General features: G+C 32.1%; 1 protein-coding gene across 4 annotated transcripts in view; it reads right to left on the bottom strand.

Annotated features, from left to right (window-relative positions):
- LOC118189571 (trithorax group protein osa-like) overlaps positions 1 to 12,571 on the bottom strand; it is a 320,714-nt gene that overhangs the window by 103,331 nt on the left and 204,812 nt on the right. The window contains exon 1 of one of the 4 annotated variants that reach the window (XM_085817611.1): positions 6,403 to 7,274. The exons of the other annotated variants lie outside the window; for them this stretch is intronic. Within the exon in view, the coding sequence (XP_085673737.1) occupies positions 6,403 to 6,474 (72 nt within the window). The 5' untranslated portion in view covers positions 6,475 to 7,274. Of the gene's footprint in view, positions 1 to 6,402; positions 7,275 to 12,571 lie in introns of those variants that run through there. 4 annotated transcript variants of the gene reach the window in all.

The following is a 12,571-nucleotide window of genomic DNA, read 5'->3' as shown; positions in this document are numbered from 1 at the left end:
ATGGAGAGGGGGAGGAGACTGATTTATCGACTTCGCTGTTTAATACGGGGTTAATGTCACAAACGCGTGACCCTGAGTGTTGACCTTTCATTTTAGCGGGAAGTTGAAAGAAGGAAGTAATGAAAGAACGCTCAAAGCCCCGAACGCGAATGACTAAAACCGTACGACGGTCAGGTGCCATAACTATATTATAAATTATCTCATTCCCAATTTTTAAATCTGTTTTTAGATGTATACATTCTCTAATATCTGTACCTAACACAGAATTCGCTTGCTTTATAAAATGAAATAATAAAGTGTTCTTCCGAGACAGCATTATATTATTCTACAGACATTTATTTTATTTTTTTTATTTTTTTTTTTTTATTTTCTAAATTATTTTTTTTTTATAAAGACGTCGTTGAAAACGCTTTGTCCTGCAGTAGTCACCTCTTGATTTAACAGAAAACTAATAAAAGGTATCTTATTCTCTCCTTTTAAAACTGACTACCGTAAACTTTCAAAACATGAAACCAAATTGTTTATTAAAAGGAAGGGGACAACAACAAAAAAAAAAAAAAAAAAAAAAAAAGAGCTTTCAGATTTTACATTATGCCCAAAAGGTCGTCTTTAAAAAAAAAAAAAAAAAAAAAAAAAAAAAAAACCATTTTGTGTGTTAACTTTATTTATTAAATATCATGTTCTTTACACTTAATCCATAAAATTCAATTTAACAGCAATAATACCGCAAAATAATTTTTAAATGAGCATAGAATTTCCGATACACAGTCTCACGCTATATGTATATATATTTCCCCCGTACAGTATTGCCATTCCTCGCTTTCAAATCGTTGACTTTCTTAATCAAAAATTCTTTAATGTTTGGCAAAATATGAAACAGATAATAAAAGAAACTCCAAATTTGGGCTTCCAGATGCCCATATTCGGTGGAGGATTACATTATTTAAAATTGGATGGCTCTAGGTACCGTTATTTTATCACAATGCGAGAAACATACATATATTTATGCAGATTCTTCCTTACTTAATTTCTTTAATATAATAGAGGGCTTGTAATATTTAGTGGCAACAGTTTGAAAAGTGAATCAACGCAAATTGCCAAAACGAAATTAATAGCCCTTCTGGGCTAAAAAAACCCGAAAATCGCATTGGTTAACAGCAACAATAGCGGATGAGTCTGTGAGATGAAATCTGCCTCGGTTCGAGACCGGTTTATAGCTGCCTTTTCGGCAATAGTTTGAAATCAATGACACTTTTCATGTACTCTAAAAAATATTGCCTTTTAAGGCCATTTATACAGTTTCTTCTGTTATTTACAACGCATTCTTTTATTCTGAATAATGATTTTATTTACCTAATCAAACGAACTTATTTTCTAGATTAAACAGCTTGAAAATACTGATAAGCTATTAAAACTTATTTATTAGTTTGCAATTATTACTTTCGTTTACTGTTGCATTTTCGTTGCATTACTACTTTCGTTTATTGTTTTTTCCAGTTTTTCTCTAACAGCGTCGTTTTGAGTTAACCGTGGAATCTCCTGTATTACATCGGTTAACTGAGACACAATTACATCTGCGTTATATCACATAGAATTCACATATTCTATTCTCAACAAAATAAAATCCCTGACAAAAGTTTTTTTATACTAGTTGAGTATGACAGTGCAGAAAAAAGGCTGTCAGATCGAACATTTACTAAAAATAATCTTTACACTTAAAATTAAACCTTCTCGAAATCGTTCTAAAAATCTGTAAACAACCTGTGTATAAAATGTTTCTCTATTTCATCTGGGCCAACTCTGTGGGATCAACTCTACTGATGAACCATATTAAACTTTGAAAACGCCTTTTTGATCATTAAAATATAAACCCTTTTCAGATCCTCCCTATCACTTTCTTTCCTGTAGTTTTATGTGCCGCACTTGGCAACATAATAAACACAGAAAACGTTCTCATCAAAAATCTGACAAATAAAGTAGGAAATTATCGCAATAAAATGATTTCTGCGCATACGCATCACGAACGAACAGCTTCGAAAAATAAACCCTAAATTCGCAGGTCTTAATAGATACCACGCAGTTGCTGACTTAGTCCTTTAACAAAGTTATTACTTAAAATTTTCAAAAATGTAAATGGAATATGCTATAAGTTTTTACCCTGAAAATTAAATCTTAGAAAAGAATAAATACAGTTAACGTACGGGTACTTCCGTATTATCCGCTTCCGGATACTTAGATTGCTGCCAAATAGCGATAACGTGCAGCAGATGTCTGCTTATCTCATAGAAGTATTCTTTTTTTAACTCTTGCTTAGAACTTCTTACTAGGTTTTTTACATTTTTTTTATTTTCTTAAATATCTTCTTGATAAATAAAACCAATGTCATCACCTCTTTTCTGGACAGGGGCGTAGCTAGAGGGGGGCGTCTGTCCCCGGGCGCAGAATCCAAGGGGCGCCAAACTGATGTTACGACATTTTAGAATTAAATGTTTTCCATCCTTGGCAAGCAGTAGGGGGCGCGAAATCTTCAGTTGTCCCTGGGCGCTGAAAACCCTAGCTACGACTCTGTTTCTGGATTACGGAACTGCCGAGAATGTTTTAATTCCCACTGAATTACATTTATACATAAATAATAACCTGAAAATATAATATTGAAAATACCAGACAGATGGCGAGAGCTTAATAATTACTTTTGAAGAAAGCCGGCTCACATTCATAACAGCCATTCCTGTTTTACTTCCAAGTACGAAGTGAAGGAAGTATTATAACCGCTAAAAATTTCGGTATCAGATTTCAACGGAAATATCCGTTTTGACCGTTCCCGAATCCATTCTGATTATCTTTTCGGACGACATCTATATAAAGGACTTTTTATTCCAAAACGGGCTGTAAAGTGGATTCAAAACGAATTTTTTCGTGACATCACAGGACTCGAAAAACGATTAGCAATAGAACGTTGGAATTTTGTATATGGGACTACTATAACATCTTATATACCTCCATTTTTTATTGCAATTGGCAGTATTAAACTTATATATAATATAGATATATACATAGCCACCTTAAAAATCCTTACCTGGCCTATTTTCGCAATTGTGGGTCGTAGTAACACTTCCAAATGAGGGTGGGGAGAGAAAATTAGTTTCGACAAATAATGAATCAATTTAGTTACAGTAAGTCGAGAAAATAATTTTAAATGAAAAACAAAAAAGTGTGTTTAATTTAATAGGCCGCACAAGGAAGTTATCTGGTATCCATAACAGATTTTTTTCAATGTTACTGCATGAATTTACCATTAAATTTCAAAAACGTTTGCGACTTTACACTAACGGATAACTCGCAAATTTAATTTTCACTACCTAAATTTTAAATACACATATTTCTCTCTTTCATTCTAATGACGCTAAAATTTTCGTTTTAATAGATAGTAATTGTCCATTAAACCCCCGAAACGAAGAATCAAACTATTTTTAGCATTTTTATAGAAGGGATTCAGAATCATCAGTATGGCATTTTTATTCTTAAATACCTCCGATACAGAACCGTGTCTAAAGAATATTATTACGATACGATATTATCGCGCATTGCGAAGAGAATTAAGTTTCACTTGATAGTTAAGGGTTCCTTTTTTTCAATATAATTTTTTTTAAAGCATGGATTACTTTTTTTTAAAACAATAATATACAACTTTCTGTAACATTTTTACAGACATTAAACATATCTTTATCGAGGTAACTCCGATCTCTCGCCATGTTCATCTGACGTGCATTTTTAACTGAAACCGCCTGAAATCTTAATAAAATTTCATAAGAAATTATACAAATTGAAGTAAATACACATCAATTTGAAAAAATTGCACAAGAGATATTTTGTTAAGAATAATTCCACTGTAAAGATTTATACCACAATTAAAATTAATAGAAAAAATCTGATGTGTACGCCACATGACTTCCTTGTACGGAATATTAAATTATAGGCAGTTTTTCTTGCATTTTATTTAAACTTATTAGATTGAATTAAACCTACTTCGCCGACAGCACATAAACCACAATAAAATAAATTCATTCTTTAAAATTCACTTTGTTTACCATAGCGACACTCTAGCGCTAGGTTTACTTAATAGTATTATATTTCATTCATATTATAAATCAGAATGCACAAAATGTATATCATTTAAAGAATTATCTAATCGTTGCCGTATATTCTATTAAAAGAAATTAAGCAAACAAAACAAAAAGAAACAGTTTTTCACAGACGATTGAGTATTTCTCATTTAATTAATTCAGTTCTCACTTCGCGAGAAGGCAAAAATACATAAAAACTCAAAATATCTATATTAAAAATTACTAAGTAAATCTGAAAAGCTTATTTCCTCGAAAAAATTCCAGAAAGAATTAAGCATGATTTAATTGGCAATAATAAATGAATGCGTTATCTTTGTTGCTGCGAAGCTCAGTTTCTCTAGATTGGCAACAAATCCACTAGTCTCCTGTTTCAAATGTAAACATCAATGGCCGCCATTAAAAACAGGCTTAGCGGCCATTAAACAACTTTAAATTTGCTGATAATTCTAAAAATATTGCACACAGCTTTACTAAAGGCATAAAATCCTTAACCGGAAGATAAAAACAACATAATTAAATCATTTTTAAAGCAAAAATTGTACAATTTACAAACATATAAGAGTAATGAAACTGAGATCACTGAGCCGGGTAATTGAGTGGATATATGTATAAATATATTTATATACGTTTGGTGCGGCCGACTGCAACCAAAATACGAGGTGCACATCTACATGTTATAGCAGTCCTATATACAAAATTTCAACGTTCTGAGGCTACTCGTTTTTGAGTTATGCGAGATACGTACGTACATACGTTCGTACAGACGCCACGAAAAATTCTCTTCAGAATTAATTTTAAAGCAGTTTTATAATTCTTTTGAAGGAAAAGAGTATTTTATTCTGTCCTTACGTACAGATATCACGCAAAAACATCGTTAAATTGCATTCGATAGCGGTCAAAATGGATCTTTTCGTTGAAATATGCTGCCTGAAACTTTTCGCGATTACAATACTTCCTTTTTACTTCGTACAAGGAAGTAAAAAGCTTCTAATGCGATGATTGACATACTGACTCAAGTGATCGTTAGCGCGTCATCATGCTGGAATTCTCTTTCAGAACTTCCTACAGAACTGCGACTACAGAAGGTATGTGATACTCGAAAAATCGTTTCACTGAACTCGAAATTTCTAAAATAGCCAATACGGAAATTTTCAACAGCATATAGAGGAATTTCATTACTATGTTTATTTTCCAACACCAAAAAATGGAATATGAAGTGTACAGATTAAACATTATAATACCATCGCTTTTCGAGACATTAATTATTTTAGCAAAAGCAGGGTACACAAAAACACACATACAATTAAAGCAAAAGGTATTGATGTAAATACTAACTAGGCCTGATCCAAATAATATGTACTAACTCTGATAAGACTATAGTATATATCAGGGTAAAAAATAAATAAAATAAAAATTCTCATACGCTATCTAACGAATAGAGAGAAACACTACAAAAAATACCTAAATTTTACAGTGATAGTTAAAACTTCTGAATTTCAGGACAGCGCATCTTAAGAAAAATATGAAAAACTCCACGTTTAAAAGAAGGAAAAAAATATCACCTTTTAATTTATAAGAAGGATTTTAAATTACTTGCTTACTTAACATCTTAACTTATATTAAACGACACGAAAGGTTCACATGCATCGAACCCGAATTTTTTTAATGAATTCTGAACCTCCGCGCTGAAGTTCAGCATCAAAATTTATTTCTTTCAGAAAAGATTAATTTATTTAAAAATAATACATAAATACATAACTGCAATTTTTTTGGGCGTGAAACGTAATATATTTATCATTATTTTATAAAATAAACTATAAACTGATAATTAATATGAATATTTAAAAATGAATTAATTATTTTAATATGAAATTAATTAATATATATTTAAAAATTATATATTTAAAAATGAAATTAATATGAATATTTAAACCGCTACATGGAATTCTACCGACAATGAAACATCAATAACACACTCATTAAAATGTGCTTTATAAAAATGTTAAATATTTCGGGCATGTTAGCTTGAGGGTGCTTTTATACCAAATAACGAGCAGCGGTACCGCAGTCACTCCAGTAACTACTTGAAATCAAAATATCAATAAGGCCACCACGTGAAATTAGAGCTTGTTTTATAACACTAACCGTAATATAAAAATTATTTTTTTACCAACAAAACTAAATAGAATAATATAGAAATAGTTATAAAAACATTCAGATATATTAAATTTACATAAAAACATCTGTCAGTTGCAATAATAAAGCATATATAGCGTACCTTTCCTGTTGTTCTTATTATTCCAACATTCACATTAGCGTGTTCTGTAGTCGAAGCTGTTACTGTTCTCATTACATGGCGCAAAGAACTGATTACAGATTAAAGCACACAGAACTCGAAATCATCAAATAAACTTTCCGTTAATGAAATTACAACTGAATAAAACAACTAAGTCATTGAGAAATTTACACGAAGAACATTTCATTCCAGTAATTGCCTAGATACAGAAGCAAATATACCCGCCATATTGGATAGCCGAATACCATCACAAGATGGCGCTAGTGTTCCACGGCCGCATTTGGAGATTACCTCAGGCGGTAAAGGAAAATGCTCGGAACAGCAGCAGCTACGTTTCGAAAGCGGAATCTCTGCCCCTGCGCGGTAAAAGATGGCGTCGTCCTGAATTTCGAAAAGCAGAGAGTAGGGGGTTGGCTGACTCAACGAATGCACACATGCGTTCATTCATGCCGACCTTTCCACGCATGCATGCATCCATAAATTCACAACCGAAAGGACACATACATCCACACATTGCAGCCGACAAAACAGCTGATCGACTAAACACGTTCTTGGGACCTAAACATTAGAGAAATCGATCTTCTTTTTTTTTTCTTTTTTCTTTTTTCCCCATCTGTAAAAGGGACGAAACGAAAAACATAAACACGAGAAAAGGGGTGGGTTTACAATGTGGGCGCGCCGATTTAGAACCAAGTTGTGTCGTTTCTCAGCGAAAGGTTTTATAATCTTTCGTGTTATATCTGTCATTCCATCAGAAACATTCGTATTTTAATTTTTTTTTTTTTTCCATTTCTAATTCCTTTCGAAATAAAATAAACTGTAAAATGTTACTTATTTATCAATAACAAACTTCTACCTTAAAGAGTTACTCAACGAAGTTTTCTTAAATTATCTTTTTCTAAAAACAAAAAATCAGTTAAGAGGTTTATGTTATTTTAAAATCTTTCAACAAAAATGTAAATTCACTTTCCGTATGTAATAAATACATCGTTATGTAATATTTTAAGGCCTTATATGAAATATTTTTGAGAATTCAATTCCTTACTATAATAAATTTTATTTAATGATGAATTAGTACAAGATAAACCCATTAACTTCCATAATGGATTACATATGCCATTTTTGGACCATTTCTTATTTGATTTCTATTTCACAGACTACGCACAGTAACATGTAGACAGAAATCAAAAATGTAAATATATATATATATATGTGTATGTTGTAACATAAAAAATATGTAAACCCAACTTCAATTTGACACAGTCCCTTAACTCTTCGTTTTAATTTGGATATTTTAGTCCTGTCTGATCTAAAAACAGTAATAGTAATTGTTTAGAATAAGCCTCTGCAAACTGCATCATATCAAAATTAGAGTCATGTCATGTGATTTTTATGACGACAGCGCTGGTGACGAAGACAGCCGACAGCTCTCCGAACTGAAACTCAACCAGCTAATAATAATTTTTGAGGGCTATTAATTAGACAATCAAATGATATCAAAATCAAAACTATCTCATTCTGATTAACCTTTCGTCCTGAACATATTGCACATCGCTTCTCGTTCTCTTGCTAAAAGAACCTGCTAACGCTTGCTTACTTCAAAATAATATTTTTAAAATGTAACGGTACAGATTTAAGTCTAAAAACAGCGCTATGGAGCCCCATTTATTTTTGTTGAAATATTGAAATGTTTTGATCTAATTAAAAAGGAATATTTAAATTAAGTTTTTCTTCATCACCAATGTTCAACGTACCTAAATTAATATCTATCTTCAACGAATCTATATTTTAACTTACACACATACAGTGAGAAAGAAAGATTGATAAAAAATTTAACGTAATTAAACACCATTAATGCCGCACAAAATGCTAGCATATTAACAAATTAATTTATAAAAGAAAGAGAGAGAATACACAGAACATTTTTCCATTAAATATGTCACGTTATTATCCTAAAACGAAGACGGCATAAATTTAAAAAAAACAGCATGATATCCAAATTTAAGCCTCATCCTGGTTTTTGATTTGTGCCTTCTCCGTATGTTGAATAATTTGCACTTTTGATATCTACAGATCATAAATATTTTAACTCTTTTATGTACAATGATTAAAAAATATCTGGTAGAAAAGACTGGTAGAGGAGACCGAAACAAGCAGATTTTGTAATGGAATGTTGGTGCCGAAATGGCGCACTTAGGTGATTTTGAAACGTTGTGCTAACGTAACATGTCATTTGCCGTGTGGATTTGAAGCGGTATGCACGAAACTTGAACGCTGACCCGAGCACGTTTATCCATGAAACGGAGGACGGAAACGAAGAAGATGCTAAAAATGAGATTCTCAAGAAATGTTCTCTGTACCTCCTTGAGTAGATATTAGTAGTCCTTGAGAGAATTTAGCCGCCATCCGACCGAAAAAATCCATATTGGCGAGTTCTGTGTTCGTGTAACGATGCATAGTGCTCGAATTCCGCATGGAGAAGGCTCACCAGCGGCCGAGTCGCTGAACACTGGTAGTTCAACCCAAGGTCAAATCCCGCGAACGGGCTGGTTCCATTGGCATTTTCGTGGTTTTTCCCTATGTGTAACGTGTATACAAGCCAGTTTCCCTTAGAAAGTTCTCCATAAAGGCATCCTTCCCTTTAGGCAGATAGCCCTATAATCAAATAAGCCAAACCAAACTGCATGGAGAATTACAATTTATGCTTCAATAAAATACAATGAAACGTGACTGTTTGTAACCAATATATATATAATTATGCATAGCGTTAGGGTAAAAATACGCTAACCTCAGGTAAAGAAGGTTATTCGAATACTACTACTAGAAACGATATTTTCGGTAATAATCGCAATCACCTCCTTCATATTCAAAAATAAGAAAAACGCCCGAAGAGTCCACATGCAAAAAAAAACATACAGAAAACTGAGACAACTTGAAATATGCACCAACAAAGATTGTTAAGCACAAACACTATGACTGGTCTATACCCATCGTGAATCACTGTGTCCAAACTGAAAAGAAACTTGCAAGAAGAGGTTTTCAGGACCACAGCACCTGATGAAACCATTCCAGCGGTCTCTTTACTTTGAAACACAGGGTCCGCTGAGAAACGTAAACAATAAATACATCGGATTCAAGTCTTTAGAACGTGTACCAAAATAAAGCACTATCTCGCTTCTCTGTCTCAACTGGATGAAATTCACTGACAAGTGAAAAATCGACTTTTTCACTTTCAAGATAGATTACACTACGATGAGACATCGAAAACAAACTGATAAAATAATCTAATTGCAATAAAGCAAATGGCCTTTCTGCAAAAACAAACCGCAATTTACAAAATGGAAACGAAATTTATTCTCTGCTGACAATAAAAGAGAACAGCCTTATCCAAATTTAAAATAAAATTCGTTAAGAAATGTTTGTGTTAGAATAATGAAGTATTTGAACAATGAACTCCAATTTTTTCCATTCAGCATTTTAATAACAATTTGGTGAAATCGATGTAATCTCATATTATTCTTTCTCCAAATAGTCAATAAATTTACTGAAGACAAAACAAATGAACATACCAATGTAATCAACAGAAAAATGTATCAAAACATATTTTACAGTTTCAGTTAAGGTAGCATGCTTTCTTTAGATGATTTTGCATCGGTTGATAAAGAATAATATGTATTAGTTACTGATTAAGTGAATTCTACGCCGCGGAGGGAGGAAAAAAAGACAATTCTATATTTCCCGTTCTACTGGGACGACTGACGAAATTCAAATTGAGTTTTTAATGTCTCGAATGCGCGACTTCGGTTATATATTAGACTTATGACTAGCATTATTCTAACGAAGGTATTTTGACACAAAATCGGCCCTTTTCTGAAATGAAATGCCAGTGTTTTTCAATATTTCGATTCTACGACTCAAATTATGCCTAAATATTAAATTTTGTAAAATCTTGGGCGAAATTCAAAAAAAATTTTTTGGCGCATTTTTTTTCAATTTGCGATAAGAATAATTTACTTGGCGAACTTCTTAATTTATAGCAACCTATTTTCCTTTCCTTTTTACTTCCTTATACGAAGTAATAAGGAAGTGTTGTAATCGCGAAAAGTTTCAAGCAGCATATTTCAACGAAAATATCCATTTTGACCGCTATCGAATGCAATTTAACGATGTTTTTGCGTGATATCTGTACGTAAGGACAGAATAAAATACTCTTTTCCTTCAAAAGAATTATAAAACTGCTTTAAAATTAATTCTGAAGAGAATTTTTCGTGGCGTCTGTACGAACGTATGTACGTACGTATCTCGCATAACTCAAAAACGAGTAGCCTCAGAACGTTGAAATTTTGTATATAGGACTGCTATAACATGTAGATGTGCACCTCGTATTTTGGTTGTAATCGGCCGCACCAAACGTATATAAATATATTTATATATATATCCACTCTATTACCTGGCTCAGTGATCTCAGTTTCTTTACTCTTATATGTTTGTAAATTGTACATTTTTTGCTTTAAAAATGATTTAATTATGTTGTTTTTATCTTCCGGTTAAGGATTTTATGCCTTTAGTAAAGCTGTGTGCAATATTTTTAGAATTATCAGCAATTTTAAAGTTTTTTAATGGCCGCTAAGCCTGTTTTTAATGGCGATCATTGATGTTTACATTTGAAACAGGAGACTAGTGGATTTGTTGCCAATCTAGATAAACTTAGCTTCGCAACAACAAAGATAACGCATTCATTTATTAATGCCAACTAAATCATGCTTAATTCTTTCTGGAATTTTTTCGAGGAAATAAGCGTTTGACATTTACTTCGTAATTTTTATTATAGATATTTTGAGTTTTTATGTATTTTTGCCTTCTCGCGAAGTGAGAACTGAATTAATTAAATGAGAAATACTCAATCGTCTGTGAAAAACTGTTTCTTTTTGTTTTGTTTGCTTAATTTCTTTTATACATCATTCTAGCTTTATTACAGTTTTTGAATAGAACATGTGGCAACGATTAGATAATTCTATTCTTTAAATCAGTGCGTCGCAACTACTCATGGCACACCAGTGTGCCGCGGCACACTGGTGTGCCATGAGTAGGATATAGGTGTGCTGCAATCAAATACATGTATTTGACATTTTGCAATTTTTTATCATGTATTTAATACACAATGACAATTTTTTTTCCTTAATAATGTCTATTTTACATGTTTTTATATATTTCACTGTTGTGTTGTTGTGTGTGTGATTGTAAGTGTGTCAGCATTTCAATTTTTTCGGCACTTCCTTGATAACTCGGAACTCTTTGGTGTGCCACGAAATTCCAGAAAGATTTTTTGTGTGTCGCAGGTGAGAAAAGGTTGCGGAGCACTGCTTTAAATGATATAAATTTTGTGCATTCTGAGTTATAATATGAATGAAATATAATACTGTTAAGTGAACCTAGCGCCAGAGTGTCGCTATGGTAAACAAAGTGAATTTTAAAGAATGCATTTATTCTATTGTGGTTTATGCGCTGTCGGCGAATGTAGGTTTAATTCAATCTAATAAGTTTAAATAAAATGCAAGAAAAACTGCGTATAATTTAATATTCCATAGAAGAAAGTCATGTGGTGTACACATCAGATTTTTTTCATTGTAGACGAGCGGGAAAAAAGTCCTCGTTTATACTTAGAACAAATAATTTTAACAAAGTGCATAAACCATATTTGGCGTTATTATCGCTCAGAAAAAAAAAAAAATAATGCCAAATTTGAAACGCTCCTATATGCAAATTTCTTAGAAAATTTTGAATAAAGAACTCTTAATTTTTTGCAGGTGTGCCTAGAAATAGGTCTACTTTATCACTCTCTTCAGATCTCAGACTTGAATTTATGTGACTATACTTCAAAAAATTAACAAAAACGAATTTCTTTGGAAGAAAATTTCTGATCAGCCTTTTCTATGCAAGTTCCGATAGTAAACAATTTTTAGTTTTTAATCAAAACTACTTTTTGCGTATATCACATACCTCATTTACATTGAACACAGTGTGAAAACTATGAGGCTTTATGACCTTTTTGGATAAGATAAAAGAATAAAGCAATATATCATAAATAAATAAACAAATAATAAATATAAATTTAAAAGAAGAATCTTTTCGCTGAATTATTTCAATATAA

This window comes from Stegodyphus dumicola, chromosome 5 (genome assembly GCF_044657685.1).
Source record: "Stegodyphus dumicola isolate Sdum_Otavi_A_Nest chromosome 5, ASM4465768v1".
In the NCBI taxonomy this organism is placed as follows: domain Eukaryota; kingdom Metazoa; phylum Arthropoda; class Arachnida; order Araneae; family Eresidae; genus Stegodyphus; species Stegodyphus dumicola.
The sequence above is the reverse complement of the archived record's forward strand: the minus strand, read 5'-3'. Positions and strand labels throughout refer to the sequence as shown.